Source organism: Pipistrellus kuhlii, unplaced genomic scaffold (genome assembly GCF_014108245.1).
Source record: "Pipistrellus kuhlii isolate mPipKuh1 unplaced genomic scaffold, mPipKuh1.p scaffold_m20_p_3, whole genome shotgun sequence".
NCBI classification, from domain to species: domain Eukaryota; kingdom Metazoa; phylum Chordata; class Mammalia; order Chiroptera; family Vespertilionidae; genus Pipistrellus; species Pipistrellus kuhlii.
The window spans coordinates 98,739,490-98,758,840 of record NW_023425529.1 but is presented as its reverse complement, the minus strand read 5'-3'; the positions used below and the strand labels follow the sequence as shown (position 1 = coordinate 98,758,840).

At 39.2% G+C, this 19,351-nt stretch overlaps 1 protein-coding gene across 2 annotated transcripts in view; it reads right to left on the bottom strand.

Annotated features, from left to right (window-relative positions):
• FREM2 (FRAS1 related extracellular matrix 2) overlaps positions 1–19,351 on the bottom strand; it is a 301,513-nt gene that overhangs the window by 121,903 nt on the left and 160,259 nt on the right. For both annotated transcript variants that reach the window (XM_036454946.1, XM_045588592.1), the window contains exon 5: positions 573–698. In XM_036454946.1, the coding sequence (XP_036310839.1) occupies positions 573–698 (126 nt within the window). The remainder of the gene's footprint in view (positions 1–572; positions 699–19,351) is intronic.

Below are 19,351 nucleotides of genomic sequence, written 5' to 3'. Positions count from 1 at the left end.
TTTCTAAATATATTAATGAATATTAAGTTATAGTATGAATATTTTAATAAATATTATGTATTAATTTTAATTACATAAATTATATAAAATCACCTTTCAGAGGATACTTAACCATGAGCAAAATAAATATTCTGAAATTTGATTGCAATGAGTTTCAATCTAGTATGAAATTAGTTTTCTTCCATAGGTATGATTTCTTTGCTTTTTGTTTTGTTTTGTTTTCTATTTTAATAATTACTACCTTCTACTTCAGCAGCCTTGTGGTGGGGGGCGGCGGGGAGATTGGTGGGGTGGAGAATGTGGGATCTTCAATTTCTTATAACCCACAAAGCATTGAAAAGTAGAGTAAGCAAACCAAGTAAAAAAAATATTTTTGTGTAAGAGGCAGCAGAGTCCTTCAGGTGCTCTTGGAGCAGTTCTCAAAAGTGCAATGGTGAAGGAATATTTCTGGATAAATGCTTTTTTTCCTATGGAAATTATAATTATAAAGTTTACCTCTCTTAACATGATGTTATGTTGCCAACATGTTAAAGACACTTATTTTTATCTTGGGGGGGGGTATTTCCAGCTACCTTGTTGTGTATAACAGATCACTATCAACTCCTGGCTCACATCTCCACTTCTCCTGATGGGAATGAATAGTTCACCAACATCTTCCTCAGTGGAGTATTCAGACTGGGGAATAAATACAGTTGGTTCTAAGAAGAAAACACAATCATAGTCACTGTTTCTCATTTCTGAAACAATCCTATGCAAATTAAAATTTCTCTAATGATTGATTTCCCCCCTTGGATATTCTTTTAGAAAAATACAGTGTGAGGGGAAGGAAGGAGAGGGGACAAGTTGTTATACAGTATGGAGGTCTTGGATTAGTGAATTCTTAACTTAGAAATAAAAGCCAACATTGTTTTTATCTACAGTGATTATTTTTTCTCAATTAATAAGTGCTGGTGATATGTTTCCTTTAAAATCCAACTTAATCAATACCTTTCAATTAAGTAGTAAAATTTTAGATTTGGAAGAGACCTATGATGGCATTTTGTCTCCCCTTTTACTTTATATATGAGGAAACTCAGACTTGTAGAGTTGAATTTTTTTGTCAAGGACTCTTTCTGGTAAGACTGGATTAAAACTCAAATCTTTTTTTTATGGAAGCATGCTGAGTGAAATAAGCCAATCAATGAAAGAGAAACACCACATGACCTCACTCATTTATAGATAATAAAGAACATTATAAACTGATGAACCAAAAGATAGATATAGAGTCAGTAAAACAACAACCAGACTGTCAAATTACAGCGGGGAGGGGAGGGAGATTTGGGAGAGATAATAGATCAACCGAAGGACTTGTGTACATGCATATAAGTACAACCAATGGACATAAAACTCTGGGGAGAGAAGGTATGTAAGGGAGGGAGGGGGGCAAAAAAAATCAATAAAATATATTGAACAAAACAAAACAAAACAAAAAACCTCAAATCTTGCTAAGTATACTATATTTGTTTTTCTAACCCCAAATGTGTTCCTTTTAAATAACTAAAAAATAACAATCCACTCTTCAATACTTGTTTTCTTGGTTTGTTTGTTATTTTTAAAATAGTAGTTCCACCAATCTGAAAGATTACATACACCCCTATGTTCATACCAGCATTATTTTCAACTAAGATCTGGAAACAGCCTAAGTACCTATTAGTAGATAAGTGGACAAAAAAGCTGTGGGATCGCCGAGGCCGGTGTGGCTCAGTGAATAGAGTGTCAGCCTTCGGACTGAAAGGTCCCGGGTTCAATTCTGGTCAAGGGCATGTACTTTGGTTGCGGGCACATCCCCAGTGGGGGGGTGTACAAGAGGCAGCTGGTCGATGTTTCTCTCTCATCGACGTTTCTAGCTCTCTATCTCTCTCCCTTCCTCTCTGTAAAAAAAAAAAAAAATAAAATAAAATAAATAAAATATATATATATAAAAAAGCTGTGGCACATTTACATAATAGAATACTATGCAGCTGTAAAAAAGGATCTCTTACCTTTTGAGATAGCATGGATGAACCTGGAGAATATTATGCTAAGCAAAATAAACCACTTGGATAAAGACAAGTATCATAAGATATCACTCATATGTGGAATCTAATGAACAAAATAAACTGATGAGAAAGATAGGTCCAGAGATATAGAAGCATGGATTAGGCTGACAGATCTCAGAGGCAAGTGGGGAAGAGGGTGGAAAGAGATTAAACAAATAACTTATATACATATATGAATAGCCTATGGGCACACACAGTAGTGAAATGTAGGCTGGTGTGGGTGGGAGCTAGGTAAATGGGGGATAAGGGGTGAAAATAGGGGACATCTGTAATACTCCCAACAATAAAAATAAATTTAAAAATAAAGACAATGAAGTTTGCCTCAAAAAACTATAGCATTTCCTTTAGAATTTATTAATGTATTCATCTGGTACAATAAACAAGTTTGTGGTTTATTTCTTCCCCTGGAATAACAATAATACAGGGTATACAACATTATATTTATTCTAGTGACTTGGTGCACATTTAAAGGAAATTAATTAGAAGGTGGCAGCTGGGCAGAACTGGGTGAGATGGGCTGGACATGCCCTGGAGCCAACCTCCCGCTGTCGTTCCCCAGCCAGGTGCATCTGTGGAATTAGCAGGGTCCCTCTGGCAGGTGGGGTCCTTCAGCCTGGCCTGTGGGGATTGAGATGAAACTGGCTTGCCAACAGCCCCTGAGGGGTCCTGGATGGGAGAGGGCACTCTGAAAAGTTGCTATATTGAGTGTCTGCCCCCTGGTGGGCAGCATGTGTCATATCTACTGATCAGTCAGCTAGTTGGCCGTTTGCTTAGCCTTTTATATATATACTAGAGGCCTTTTATATATATACTTGTGCACAGGGGCAGGTAGGTGTCCCTCAGCCCAGCCTGCACCCTCTACAATCTGGGACCCCTCGAGCTATGTCTGACTGCCCATTTAAATGGGCAGTTGGACATCCCTCTCACAATCCAGGACTGCTGGCTCCCAGCTGTTCATCTGCCTGCCTTCCTGATTTCCCCTAACTGCTTCTGCCTGCCAGCCTGATCACCCCCTAACCACTGCCCTGCCAGCCTGATTGATGTCTAACTGCTCCCCTGCCAGCTTTTTTGCCCCCAACTTCCCTCCTCTGCCAGCCTGGTCACCCCTAACTGGCCTCCCCTGCAGGGTTGATCGCCTCCAACTGCCCTCCCTTGCAGGCTTGGTCCCTCCCAACTGCCCTCCCCTGCTGGTCATCTTGTGTCCACATGGGGGCAGCTATCTTAATCTTGTGTGTTGGAGTGATGGTCAATCTGCATATTACTCTTTTATTAGATAGGATAGAGGCCTGGTGCAAGGGTGGGGACCAGCTGGTTTGCCCTGAAGGGTGTCCTGGATCAGGGTGGGGTTCCCTTGGGGCATGGGGCAGCCTGGGTGAGGGGCCTGTGATGGTTTGCAGGCTAGCCATGACCCCTGGGGACCCAAGAAGAGGCCCTAGTATCTGGAATTTATTTACCTTCTAAAATTGAAACTTTGTAGCCTGGAGCTGAGCCAAGCCTCCTGCTCCATCCATGGCTGCCGCCATTTCTATAATTGAAACTTTGTATTCTTGAGTGGAGACCTGGACTCGCTAGAGTGTGTGGAAAGCTTGGCTTCCTCTGTTGCTGGGGAAACCTTCTGGTAGCCATCTTGGTTGGGTTTATTTGCATACTCGCTCTGATTGGCTGGTGGGCGTGGCTGGTGGGCATGGCTTGTGGGTGTAGCGGAGTGGTGGTTAATTTGCATATTACTCTTTTATTAGGTAGGATATATAGATAATAAAATTCAATAATTCATTTTAAGGTATATGAAAGCTATACTAAATAATAAAAATGGCATAAATTGTTGAAAACAAAAACCATTGCTCCATATAAAACTACTTTTAGTTCAACAACACATTTAGTTCAATAGTTTGACATGATAAACCTCAAACAGATTATGTTGGTATTTGCCAGGGAATCTGTTTCACTGGCATATATACACAGAAAATGGTTTGTGTTTTAAAAAAGTAAGCCACATGGTTCTGATATTACAAAAAAGAACACTGGAATTGTGAACACAGGCCCTTGAGGTCCGCATTCCATCCTTCTCCACCCTTCCTTGTGCCCCTGGAACTGACTAATGAGAACCACATCAAAGTTTCCCTTGTGCTCTGGCTTTTGGTTTGGTCAGCCAAAGGGGAACATAGCAGAATTCAGAGGACCGTGCAAAAGCAAAGAGAGGTTGGCATTCATTCTTCTGGTTCCCCTCAGGATTCCTCTGTGGGAGGCAACTGATTGGGTGATGGGGGAGGGGAGGTGGCCCAGACCTGCTCGCTAGCCAGGCCCATCCCCAACTGCCGTCGGTGGCCTCCCTCTGTGGGACAATGTGGGGCCATGGGGGAGGGGGGTAAAGGGGGACACTGGCACCCACCTTGGCTGGCCTGGTGCCTGAGGGCTGGGGGAAGCTCCTGGATTGAGTATCTGCCCCCTGGTGGTCAGTGTGTGTCATAGCGACTGGTCATTCCACTTGCTTTGCTGTTCAGACGATTTGCATATTTGGCTTTTATAAATGAATCCTTTTATATAGGATTCATTTATCAAACATTGATTGGGTGACTTCTACTTGCCAGACACTGTATTAAAAATAGGGGATATTGAAGAAAACAAAATCCCTAGTCTCATTCACATACTAGTTGGGGATGGAGAGGAGAAAGAAAATAAACAAACATACAAGAAAATATGTATTATTTCAGGAGGTGACAAATGATATAAAGAATATAGAATATGCTGAGGGGAAAAAAGAGAGGGCTGAGCAGGGTATATTCATGAGTTGTCTGTGTTATTTAGGAAAGGCATGGAAAGTATCTCTGATAGAGGAGTCACATTTGAACTGAGATTGCAAGGTAGTAATGAGAAACTTTCTGTGAATAACTTAGAGAATTCCAGGCAAAGGGCTGAATAAGTAAAAAGGGCCTCAGGCTCGGTTGTGTCAGGTGTGTACAAGGAATAGGCAGGAGTAAATTGAGTGTTCAGAATAACCTAGGCAAGAAGGAGAGGGTAGGTCATGGGGACAGAGAAGGAATGATGGGCTGGGTGGTAAGCAGATTACCTGGAGCTTTCAGGACAATTGGAAGGACTTTGTAATTTACTTAGAGAAAGATATTGTGGAAATAAAGACCAACCAATGAGATTACAACAAGTGAACTATTTATTCAGTTACTATAGCAAATGAGTCAGCCACCATTAATCTTGTATTTGGCAGAAACTCAAAAGTAGACAGAAGAATGAGAAAGCTTTAGAGTGAATTAAATAAAGAGAAGGCTTTAAGTGTGCCCTGAGTATAGGCTATTAGCACAGGGAAATTGTAAGAGGACTAACTAGGAAGCAAACATTCTTTGTAACTAGTTGGTCTTAAGTTGAAAATAGGGACAAAAACAAACAAAGCTGTCAGTAATTGATCAAGTCCTGACCATTTTGGGCTACAGAGGTTGTCGTTTGGTTCCCTAGTTTCTGTAGGTCGTGAGTCAAAATTATATTTAATATGTGGTCCCTCCAATGTTTGTAAATCCAGTGTCTCTATACAAAAGCGTAGGAAGACTTTGAACATGGGGGTGCTATAAAATGACATATTTTAAGAGCATAATTTTTGGCTTTTGTGACATAGACCTTAGGGCCCAGGAGTTGAAGCAGAGTCGTTAGGAAGCTTTACAAATATCCAGGAAAGAGAACAGAATATTGGAGTAGGTGATGGCAGTGGATGTGATATAATGTGGTTATCTGCAGGTCATATAAAGGAAGAGCCAAAAGAGTTTTCTGATAGATTGGATGTCATACATGAGTAAACAGATGAATCCAAGTTTTGCTGTCTTGACCAACTGAAAAGATAAAATTGCATTAAAGAGATGTGGAAAAGACTGTGGAGGATCAAATTTAGAGCTGGAAATAAAAAGTTTTGGGCATATTAAAATTGAGGTACATTTTACATATCCAAGCTATGATATCAAATTAGCCAAGTGGGTATATAATTCTGGATTTCAATGGAAAGGTTTAGATTGTAAATATAATTGGGAGTCACTGAGATGCTGATGATTTGTAAATCCACGAGTCAGAATAAAAGAAGACAATGAATCCAGTGACTAAACGGGGCATTTGGAGATCAGGGCTATAAAGAAAACTGAGCAAAGAAGGTTGAGAAGGGTTTCAGTGATGATACTGGAGTCAAGTGCAAAAGCATTTAAAAAAATAAAAATAGAAAGGGATGACCAGTTGTCTCAAATGCTGCTGACAAGTTAAAGTAAAAACCAAGATCATTAGATTTGGCAAAGAGGAGCCACCAATTTTCTTCAAAAGAACTGTTTCAGTGAAGTAAAGGAAATAAAGATCTGATGGAGTGTTAGGAGAAAACTGGAAAACAATAGATGTAGACATTAGTTTCAAGTTTTGCTTTAAATGGGAACAAAGTGGTATCTAGAGAAATATGTTTTCTTATTTATTTTTAAGATGAATTTTAGTAAGGGTAAAAATGATTCCTACTATTATAAAGTAGTATTTGAGCAAATATAAAATTTCAACATAGAAATCGTCATAAAACTCCAGTAAAAAACTGCACAAAATGCCAAGAAATATTCAAATCAAATATACAAAAAAATCTCTGTGACTTACAGAAATTAACTCTGGTATCACCTTGAAGTTGTCAGTTCTCAGGTTTCTGTATGACATTAGTATGAAATATTGCATAAAGTTTCATTTCTTTATTTAAGTTTCTTGTGGACTGAATGTTTTATCCCTCAAAATTCATGTGTTGAAGTCCAAACCTCTAACATGATGGTATTTGGAGGTGGGGCCTTTGGGAAATAATTAGGTTTAGATGAGATAAAAGTGATAGAGCCCTCATGATGAGATTAATGTCCTTTAAAAAAGAGGAAGAGTGAGTTCTTTCTTTCTCCAAGCACATGCACCATAAAAAGGCCATGTGAGCATATAGCAAGAAGATGGCTGACTACAAGCCAGGAAGAAGCCAATCATTAATAACTTGGTCATGGACTTTCAGCGTCCAGAACTGTAAGAAGTAAATGTCTGTCTCAGTTTGTGGTATTTTTTTTAACAGCTCGTGCTGACCAAGACTGAATTGATCACATATAATATTTATTTTATATTGTTAATCTATAGTGGTCATTTTTTTTTTTTCAAATTAGTTACTCAGAAAAGTCCCATGAATGGGATTTTAATATAATACCTTGAATACCTGAATATTGGTTTCTCCTACACCATATGACTCACGCAAGTTTAATTAAACCAGCCAGGACTTCTTATTTGTGTCAACAGATTTAATTATAAATAAAGAAGAAATCTGGGTGCTAGAGGTTGCTGTTAGCTCTGGAATCTACTCCTCTACTTGGTCTAATAGGGAGTACATAGATCTAGCAGCAATTTTAGGTCTTCTGTTGACTAATTTCTGGCAGAAATGTATGGTCTGTGGGAGAAAAACTAGAAAAGGAGAGATGAAGGAAGACTTCCCTGGTAGACTTTCTAATTAACATAATTTTTCAAACTCACTATATCTATATATCTATATATCTATATACCTATATATCTATATGTCTATAGGCCTGGTGTGCACATTGAAAGGAAATTAATTAGAAGGTGGCTGGTGGGGCAGGACTAGGTGAGAGCCTGGAGCCGACCTCCTGAGATTCCTCCCTGACCAGCTGCACTTGGGGCAGCTCCAGGGCTTGAAGGAGATCTGCAGAATGAGTAGGGTCCCTCCAGCAGGTGGGATTCCTCAGCCCGGCCTGTGGGAATCGGGTCAAAACGGGAAGTCTGACTTCCCCTGAGGGACGTAGGAGTGTGAGAGGGCACTCTGAAAAATTGCTGTGACTCAGCAGCTCCTGAATTGAGTGTCTGCCTCCTGGTGGTCAATGCGAGTCATATATACAGGCTGGACTTTTATATATTTAACTAGATGCCCAGTGCACAAATTCGTGCATCAGTGGGGCCCCTCAGCCTGGCCTGCAGGATCAGGCTGAAACCAGCTCTCTGACAATCCCCAAGTAGTCCTGGATTGAGAAAGGGTGCAGGCTAGGAGAAGGACCCCACCAGTGCACAATCAAGGCAAGGGAGGGATATGGGAGGTTGGTCAGCTGGGGAGGGACAATGGAAGGGCTCCAGGGCATATCTGGCCCATTTCACCCAGTCCTGATCAGCAGGACCCTAGCAGCAAGCTAACCTACCAGTGGGAGCATCTGCCCTCTGGTGGTCGAGTGTACGTCGTAGCAACTAGTCGTCCAGATGACTGTCTGCCTCTTGGTGGCCAGTGCACATTATAGTGTGCAGTTGAGTGGCCTTAGCATATCATTAGCATGTTACATTTTGATTGGTTGAATAGATAACTGGACAACTGGACACTGCATTTTAAGCTTTTATTATATAGAATTATAGAACCTTGCAGAGTGCTTCAATTAAGCATAGCTTTTTATGTCAAAGATGATTGCCCCCATGTGGACACAAAATGACCACAACAAGATGGCCAGCATGATAGGGCAGTTAGGAAGGATCAGGTCTGCAAGAGAGGGCAGTTGTGGGTGATAAGGCCAGCAGGGGAGGGCAATAGAGAGGGACAAGGCCTTCAAGGGAGGGCAGTTGTGGGTAATCAAGTCTGCAGAAGAGGGCAGTTAGGGGTGACCTGGAAAGTAGCATTCTTGTATTATTTTAAAAAATGATTAGCTAATATGTATGGGGTTTGTATTATTTGCTAAGCCCTATTCTAAACACATTACATATATCAGCTAGTTATATCATTATCTTCACAACAATGCTTTCAGGTAAGAACTATTATGATTGTCAATTTACCTCTGAGATCATGAGGCAGACAAGAAAGTTAGGCTGGTAGGTGGTAGTGCTGAGATTTAAAGCCAGAAAATCTGTCTTAGAGCTCAAGCTCATAATCACTATGTTCTACTTCTAAAATAACACTCAGAGTATCAGGGAGTATTACTCATGCCAGAGAAAAATAAAAGGTAAATTGAAATTATAAAAGAGAGATCTAAAGTACTGATAAAACAGAAATGGCAGGTATAGTAGAAGAAAAAAGAAAGCTAGAAACAAAAGATTTGAGAATTCTTTTAAAGACCCAATGTATTTAAAATAACTGTACATATGTTCACATAATTTTATCCACATAAATTACAAAAGTATTATGCAAGAGTACATATATAGATACATTGATATGTATACATACATAACACCTACATAATTCTATCTAATAAAATAGCAATATGCAAATTGACTGTACCTCTGCTATACTCACAAGCTATGCCCACCAGCCAATCAGGAGCAAGTATGCAAATTAACCTAACCAAGATGGCTGCAGCCACTGAGTGAGCAGGAGACTTGAGTTTCCAGGCAATGGAGGAAGCCAAGCTTCCCACAGCCCTGGTGGGCCAAGCCTCCACTCAAGGCTACAAAGTTTCATAAATCCCAACAAAAAATGCTGGCAACCACAGAGCTGGAGAGAGCAGGAGGCTTGAGTTGCCCTTAGCAAAGGAGAAAGCCAAGCTTCGCAGCCCTGGCAGGTCTTGGCCTCCACTCAAGGCTACAAAGTTTCAATTATAGAAGATAAATAAATCCCAGATACAAGGGCCTCCACTTGGGTCACCAGGGGGCAAGGCTGGCCTGCAAACCACCATAGGTCCCTCACTCAGAACATCCCACACCCCAAGGGAACCCCCACCCTGATCCAGGATACCCTTTAGGGCAAACCAACCTGCCCCTAATCATGCACCAGGCCTCTATCCTATCTAATAAAAGAATCATATGCAAATTGACCATCATTCCAACACACAAGTTAACTGCCCCTATGTGGACACAAGATGGTCACCACAAATGGCCAACAAGAGATGGCAGTTGGGAAGGATCAGGTCTGCAAGGGAGGGCAGTTGTGGGTGATAAGGCCAGCAGGAGTGGGCAGTTGGGGGGAGGTGACCAGCCTGGCAGAAGAGGGAAGTTGGGGGTGACCGAGTCTGCAGGAAAGGGCAGTTGGGGGGAGGAGGGCGCATGCCTGCAGGGGAGAGCAGTTAGGGGTGACAAGGCCAGCAGGGGAGGGAAGTTAGGGGCAATCAGGCTGGCAGGGGAGCAGTTAGGCATCAATCAGGCTGGCAGGGGAGTGGTTAGGGGTAATCAGGCTAGCAGGCAGAAGTAGTTTGAGGCAATCAGGAAGGCAGGCAGTAGAACAGTTTGGAGCCAGGATTCCTGGATTGTAGAGGGATGCCCAACTGCCTATTTAGGCCAGATCCTAGTAGGATCTGCACCCTCTCAAATCTAGTAGGATCTGGCCTAAATAGGCAGTTGGACATCCTTCAAGAAGTCCTAGATTGGAGAGGGTGCAGGCTGGGCTGAGGGTCACACTCCCCATGCATAATGTATAATATAAAAAACTATGCCAAATCCTATTAGCATATTAGATTGAAACTGCAGCAGTCTCTAGAAAGGTGTTCATGAGAAAGCAAGGGTTGTAGTATAAAAAATAATATACTCCACAGTAATAGAAACATATGGGGAAAAAATGACAGCAGGGTCATCCTCTCAAACACTAATAGTGGTCATTTCCACTTGTTAGAACTACAAATGACAGCTATTTCTTTAAATTTTTAACTTTTTGAAAATGAACCTGTATTACTTTTATATTTTCAAATTGGGCTCCTTATTCTTTATTATGAAAGATACAGATGAATAAAGTTAATGTGTTTTTTTAGTTAGTTATTGTGACTATATAGTAATGAATACTTGGATTTACAACTGCTGTTTTTACCTTTAGGTTTAACTGTGCTATAATTAGATAAAGAAAAAAAGACTTCTATTATCAGAAATAAAGTAGTTGTAGCTACATTTGAAAGGAATATTCAAACTGAACTTTTTTAAATTATACTGAACAAATTAAAAAAACTGCTAAAAATCTAATAGAATAAAATATTTTTAATTTTTTCTTTAACAGAAAAAAGGAAGAAAAGAAAATGTAGTGAATGGATAAAGGCACTGAGTGTTTGTTGTTTTTAAAACATTTGCTGCATTCAAAAACAACTGGAAGATATTCCAGTACCTTCAGGCTACTATGGTGCCATTAGACTGACTGTCCAACAAGTGTTACTGAATACAGACTCTGTCACTGATAGTTTGGAACTTGGACAGTTCTCTTATGCCTCTGAAATAGACATAGTAGAATTGGCTAATTTCAACAGGGGCTTGAAAAAGAAACAGATCAAAGTGATGAAAACATATCTAAATAACATGTGTTACAAATTCACGTCAATGTACTATGAATTCCAAAGATTACTCTTTAGTACTAAGCAAACATGTTAGTTAGAGTGAATCTATGAGTAATTTTTGTATCATTAAATGTTTTTCTTTTGTAAATGTAGAAACTTTCAGAAAGTTTTAAGTCATTAAAAGAGTTTTATTTTATGCCCCCCCTCCCTTTTTTTGTATCAATCTCATGGTGCCAGAAACTGTGTGTGATATTTTTAACAAGTGTTTTGTTTGTGTGCTTGTTTTCAACAAAGGATTTTTGTTTCTCATAGGATGATGACTCATGCTTTACAATAATAGACTTAAAAAAGAAATAAGTGCTGACACTCAACGAAATTGAAGCTCTTGCATACTGTTTTATAATTATTTATTTCTGTGTCATGAGCTGCAGTTGGCTATCATTAATTCTCGACCTTAGTTTTGGCAGGCTCATCTCAAAATATCAGTTAGCCAGTGATTTCCTTTGTCAACACTACCAATGGTACAAAAATTTTAAAACAATAATTAATGTTTGGATTTCATAAAATAGCCTATGTCTTCTGAATTCCAACTCATAAAATAGGTTTGGCTCACTCAGCAAATAAAAGTCTGTCTTTTCTTTGTATCAAAAGGTTAGGGTTCATGAGATATAAGTTCTACTTTTTGCCAGAATACTATATTTATTCTCTACTAAATATTATTAACCCAATCTGAGCCCACAAAAAATACTACAGAGATCAAATATTTAATTCACTAGTTCATAGCTATAATTTTATACCATCAAGATAGCAGAATAAGAGCATTTTAATCAGAAGTTTGTAAGTATACAAACTAAATAATTGCATAAAATACTTTAAGGCTTTGAAAACTATGCTAGGCATCTGTACTCAAATATCTATATTTGAGGTTGTGTTCTCTTAATAATGTACATAATATTCAATTTACTCTGCCTAGAAATCACACAAAATAAAAAAAGGAATGGGATTTTTATATCAAATAAGTTTTAGCTCTCAGATATTTTATTTTTAAAGGAATGAAAATGTTTAATATTAATTAACTAGAGGCCAAGTGCACGAAATTCATGCATGGGGGAGGGTCCCTTACCCAGGCCTTTACTTTCTCCAATCCAGGACCCCTTGGGGTTGTCCAATTGCCTCTTACAGTTTGGGACTACTGGCTCCTAACTGCTCACCTGCCTGTCTACCTGATTACCCCTAACCCCTCTGCCCGCCTGCCTGATTGCCTCCAACTGCTCCTCTACTGGCCTAATCACCCCTAACTGCTCCCCTGCTGGCCTGATCGCCTCTAACTGACTCTGACTTGCCCTGCACCTGGGACCCAGGATTCTCTCTTCCAGCCAGTTGCAGTCACCCAAGGGCATGGGCTTTCTTCCCTCTAGCTTGTCGCAAGCACCCAGGACCTGAGCCGGCTTTGCCTGGGCTGTCCACAGGTGCAGGTGCCCGGGACTGCAGGTTGGGCAGCTTGTCCCCTCTCCTGAGCTGCAGCCCCAGGCACTGGCCCCTAGGACCACAGGGTGGGTAGCTTTTCCCTCTCCCAGGTGGCAGGTGCAGCCAAAGTTGCTGGCGCCCAGTACTACAAGGTGGGCAGCTTGTCCCTCTCCCAGGCCGCAGCTTGGCTGATCCCCATTCCTCTCTTGCAAGCTCATTTGTGCCCAGCTGGTCCTCATTCCTCTATCCCCAGTTGACTGTCTGAGCAGTTCTGGCATGAGGACGTGATGATCATTTGCATATTAGCTCTTTATTATAAAGGATATCTATACGCTTCCAAGACTAAAGAGAGGTGACATAATTTCTGACAGTTGGGGGACCTAATATATAGAAATTTAAGAATCTTTATTCTAGGTTAGATACTTCTCACATGGGTGCACTTTAGTCCCTTATCATCATACATTTCATTTTGTATTGTTAATTGTACAATTAGTAAAATGTAATCATCTAATTATATAACCCTTCATGGTTAGTGTGCTTTCTTCCCCTAGCACCTGTATCCCTTGTTTTTAGAATTCCTGGCATATAGCAGGTACTCAATAGACATTTGTTGAACATACATTTCTTGATTATTTTCCTAGAACACTTTTTTCACCTATATTAATATCTTTGAGGCCTGATATATAAAAAGAAAACATAACAGAATAAAAAAGAGAAGAAATTACTTTGTTCTTAGATTTTTGTTTTGCATATACAAGAATCCTATATTTACAAGATGGCCGTGCGCACAGTGGAGGCAGGGCCCGGCAGCTGCTCTGTGCAGTGAGGGTCCTGCGGCTCTGTGCGGCATGGAGGAAGCTGGTCCCGGCATTTCCACTGCCCACTTGGAGGAGGCGGGTTACGGTGGAGGAAGTGGGTCACATCAGGGTAGGGGAGTTGTGGGTGATCAGACCAGCAGTTGAGGGCCATTAGGCCAGCAGGGGAGAGCAGTTTGGGGCAATCAGGCCAGCAGGGGAATAGTTAGGGCGTGATCAGGCTGGCAGGCAGAAGCAGTTATGGGCGGGCAATCAGGCAGGCAAGCGGTTAGAAGCCAGTGGTCCCAGATTGTGAGAAGGATGTCCTATTGTTGGTTTAGACCCAATCCTGCAGGCAGTCAGACAACCCCCAAGGGGTCCTAGATTGGAGAGGGTGCAGAATGGGTTGAGGGACACACCCCTCCATGCATGGATTTTGTGCACTGGGCCTCTAGAAGGTAAATAATGCAGCCGTGGCAAAGTATACTGTTTATGATTTGGCTCTGGCACTTATCAGCTGGGGGACTTTAAAGAAGTAAATTTTGTGAGTCTAAGAGATCCTATTTGAAAGTTGATATGGAAATTGCACAGTTCTAAACATAAGACTTCAGTGAGATAAGTTGTAAAGTTTCTGGCTCAGAATGGATATTCATACATGACCAGACATTAGCATTATGACTATATTATCCTTGACCTATAGAATAACCTATTTGAACTTCATGGTGTGAACAAAAAAGGTAATCTGTAATAAATCTAACCAACAGTAAATTCATAGAGTGATGAAATTATAAATTCTTTACTGGGCAGGTCATAAAGTTATATACCTATAGTCACAACCCAGGTATATAACTTCTTTAGTAAAAAAATTATCTTTTTTAAGTGAGCCCTGTCCATTGTTTCTGTGCATCTGTGTTAACATACTTTTGAAATGCCTTATTTCAGACCCCTCAGAAACTTCAGTTCACATACTCTTGTTAATTACCCTGTAATCCAATTCCTACATTGCTTTTTCCCACCTTCATGTAAACTTCCATTCCTTCTGTAATTTCAAATGTATAAAGGAAACTGCAAAACTGTTATTCTCTGTAGCATTTGAAATCTTGCTTTTGCAAGTTTAAACATTTACTTAAAGTAGCTGACAGGATTCTGAAGAAGCCCATCCAGGACCACTTCACAGCCCAGACCCTGTGTTAGTATGAGCAGGAGCCCACTGTGCCCCACCAACTCCCTGCTTCATATTAGGTGAATTTGGTAGAGTTTTTCCTGACTCTCAAACCTCCTTGCTTTAAGTAGCAGGTCCTAACTTTATTTGAGCTGTTCTTAGAAAGTTTTTGAGATGCATAAGGGTTAAGATAACTAAGGAAAAGGAGGGGGAAATGGGGTGCAGTTTTAATTTCAATTTTTTATTGAATTGCTTATTGAGAGTCTGAACAAAATCTTTGCTGGTTAAATGAGGCTCAAAGAGGAAGGAAACTTGTTTCCACAACCCAAATTTCAAGTATTCTTGAGTAATTCAGAATCTTTGTGGGGTTGGCTGAGAAAACATGTCCTCTAGGACATAAAACAGAGATATCCAACACTTTTGACTCATCTGGAGAAATGCATATAAGGATTGGTTTCCCAAGAAGTTTCTTCAGATGCTGCAGATTTTAAAGAAAAAAAACTAAAATTAACACAGGAAATGTGCCTCTAAGGCTGACAAGCCTCCCATTGATAGTACTGCAAGATGGCCATGAAGAGAATCCTTTGGCACTTCTAAATTATTCTTTTGTGTGCATGATTAGAAAAAGCTGGTTATAAAATTAGGCAGAAAAATGGAAAACATATTTAGTGGGTCTCTTGAGGCTTCAAAAACAGGATTTAGATGTCAACCCAATTCTCTGAGGTGTTAAAAAAAAACTGCCCTTATTTCAATAGGGGGAAGATCATTCGACACTTGACTTGTGAAGGACAAATTTAAGTTGTAAATGCCTCCAAAACAAAATTTGGATCCAATTGTTCTTTTATAAACTAGTGAGTTTTCTCATGGTTAAAAGGTCCCTATTTTTGTCTGTCTGTGTATTTCTACATGTGTATGTTGTAACTGTGAATATATATATATATATTTTTTTTTCACACCTCTGTATGGTATTGTTAAATTTAATTTAAAGGTGAGTGTTTGTAAGGATTGGGTATTTTAAAATTTATTTAGAAATAAATTTAGGGGGGAAAAAGACATATGCAATACTTCAACAATAAAGAATTTAAATTAAAAAAATAAGAAATTAATTCAAATTCTTTTCAAGTTCATGTGATCGAAATTTTACCTTTAGTATATAAAAGCTTTTTTAAGTTTATTGGTATAAGTAGAACATACATATCTTTTAAGTTATCAATATTAAATATAATGTTATATTTTACCCATTTAACAAAAATAAATCCATGCTAGTAGTGCAATTTTATGCTAATTGTTTACTTCTTAGTTTTTATTAGATATTTTGGTTTTAAGGGTTAGAATTGCAATATATGTAGGAATAAATTTGCAGTGTTTCAGAAAGGTCCCTGAAACCCCTCAAAAATATTTTGATATTGATTTTAGAAAGAAAGGAAGGGAGAGGGAGAGAAAGAGAAACATTGATGTGAGAGAGATACATCTATTAGTTGCCTCCTGAAATCACCCCTGCCAGGTATCAAACCCACAACCTGGGTGTGTGCTCTGACCTGGAAACAAACCCTTAACCCTTTGGTGTAAGTAAAGATGCTCCAATCAATTGAGCCACACTGGCCAGGGCTCAAAATATATCTGTTTTTAATGTTAAATTGCATGGAAGACATTGTAAAATAAGTGATAAACAACTCCTAGGGTATATTGTATGTTGAATGAATAGTTGGGGTAATGGGAAACCCAAGATGGCTACTTGGTTCTTTCAGGTTCCCTGGCAAACCCCACTTCCCCCCCCACCCCCATTCCATCATGAATAATAGTGCATTTAAGCCAGATTTAAATTAGATAAAGGAACTCATACAATGTCATTATTGAAAGGAGACATCTTTAAGAAAATGCTGAATAGGTAATTGCTTCTTTTCACTGTGAGCTCCCAGGAGACAAAGTTTTTAAAAATCATTGACTGCCACCTGGAGCTTTGTTTATTGAAATTGACATAAAATAAAATAAAAAGCACTCTTTCTGACCTCATTCAAAGGGACTTTATCAGATATTTCTAATCAATCCATGTGCAGCTAAACTTCAAGGGGTTAAATTATGCATCCATATTTTTCATTTATAAAAGGTGCCTAACCAGGTATGGATATCTATCTACTCCATCTCTGACACTCACCTCAACCTACAGTGAACATGAAGAATTCCTTAGGATGAGAAGCCACTGACATCAGAGGTAGACCACTATCCCAAGACATCAACAAGGCCTATATATCTATGGATTGATAATTAATTCAGAAGCTATTTTATTTGATTATAATACCTTTACCTATCTGCTAATGATATGAGTAATAATAATAGTTAGTATACTTGTTTTTTGAAATTTTCTATATAATTCAACTGTTAATGATTATTGAAGATGCATAAAATAACTGTTAATACTCTTTTTTATGACTTATGTAAATGTTATACTAGATACAAATACAGAAAAATAATACTGATGGCAAAACTCAGATCATGATATTTCACAGGATAAAAATGATCCAGTCTTTTTTGTTATGAAAGCTAGAGGACCTGACTACCTTCCATTTCTCTTTTGGGGAAAATTTGGCCTTAATTTGCAATCCATGGTTATGGTATTGCCCTTCCACAGTGGTCCACCATTTCAACAAGACAATGTTGATACTGATAATTCCTAGGAATGAGCCTTCCTAGCACTGTGAAACCACACTATTCAATCAGAAAGTTGGTCATCAATTCATCCTATGAATTTATTTATGATTAAAAGCAGAAACTAGAAATGAAAATATGACTCTATAATAAATCTTGCCAAAAAAGTAACCTCACAGGCAGATCTGATCATAAATTCCTACCTGGGCAGGTCATGGTGGGCAGTCACATCACAGGCACATAACTTCTTTAGTACAATGATTATCTTTTCCTTAAGCCAGCCCTGTGCATTGTTTCTGTGCATTTGGGTTAACACACCTTTGAAATGCTTCTTTTTCAGACCTTTCAGAAACTTAATGACCATCAAGAGAGAACATAAACTTGTAACTATCTTGTAATCCAATGCTCACTTGTTTTCTCCCACCTTCATGCAATTTTCCTCACATTTCCTTCTTAATTTTAAATGTAAAAATAAACTGAAAAACTCATTCTCTATAGCACATGAGATCTTGCTTCCTAGTATTGTGTGTCATCAGTTTAGCTAAATAAGTTAATATAAAAATTCTCCACAGGTTTGGTGTTTTTTATGTTAATCCTGGATTTCAGTTTAAAAGAAAAGTAAAAGGAACAGCAACCTAAAATTTCTCATGAAAATCTATTGTCTGCTTTTGATCCCAGTCCAGCCTAGCTATAGAGGAATTTTTAATGGAAGACAATTATTACACTTAATGGAATTTCATAGAGGATTGCCCACTGCCTCAAATGAAGTGCAATTTTACCCATATCTGCCAATATTAAAGAAAATCAAATAAAACTAAACTTGTCTTTGGCAGAGACTACAGGATGGATCTATTTCTTAGGTTCCACATACAGAAAAAGAGTTAAATACTTAAGCTCTTTAAAGCCCCTCCAAACTGGAACTTTTCTATGTGCACATGTAAAGGATGGAAATTTTGGAATCAAACTGAAACAAGGGAGGATAGAACCCCATAGCGAAAGGCAAAAGAATGAGATCATGATAGCAAATAGCAGATTTTCTACAAGTGTGAACCTGGAGGCCACAAACATCCTGAGGCATGGGAAGTATGACAAAGAGAAGTTAATATCTCTGCTCAGCAATCTGTTCTCTTCTTATTCTAGTTTTTCCACTTTGTACTACATATAGTCTTTTATTTATGATGGAACTGAATTTATTGATTTACTCAATAAATGACTACTGTATTTTCCGGCGTATAAGATGACACTGTGTTCTAGTAAAAAGCCTGCTAAGATTGGCCAGAGTCAGAGAGGCGGTCTATTAAAAAAAGAACTGGTGTTGCCTCGGAAGTGGGGGGTAGTCTTATACAGCGAATATAGGCCTAAACCTATGTTTTAACTGTAAAATTAGGGGGTCGTCTTATACACCGGAAAATATGGTAAACCCATTTTTCTATGAAGTTATTGATATTCATGATCATGGAAGAATGGTCCATTCCATCTTCAGGGACACCACAGCCTTTTGATGAATAATAGGAAAAGCCTCTTCTCAGTCCTCTATTTTGATGCAACAAAATATGTCTATTCTAGAAAAAATAATGTGGGTTTCTCAGCCCTTCCAACAGTTGGCCTGTGTCTGGAAGATCCATCCTTGATTGGGAGGGGCAAGTATTAGAATGACTGTGATAGCTGCATGTGGCTGTTCAGGAGATTTAGCTCTACTCAATTAATGGCTCCCAAGGCAGTCAGGGATGTGGATTAATGTACCAGGCTCTCGTTAGTGTCTGTTCCTTGAGGTATGCTGTGTGTGCTGTTGCACAAATGATACAGGAAAACATGATAACTGGACCCAGTCTTTAAAGATGGGTGGACTCTATTGATTATAGAGCCATGGTTTCCAGTTAGAGAATCACAAATATCTGGAGGCATGAGAGGTATTACAGAACATTCATATGAACATCGAGTGTTGCCTCAGACTAAATAAGCCCCCAAGTATATTATTATTTGTGC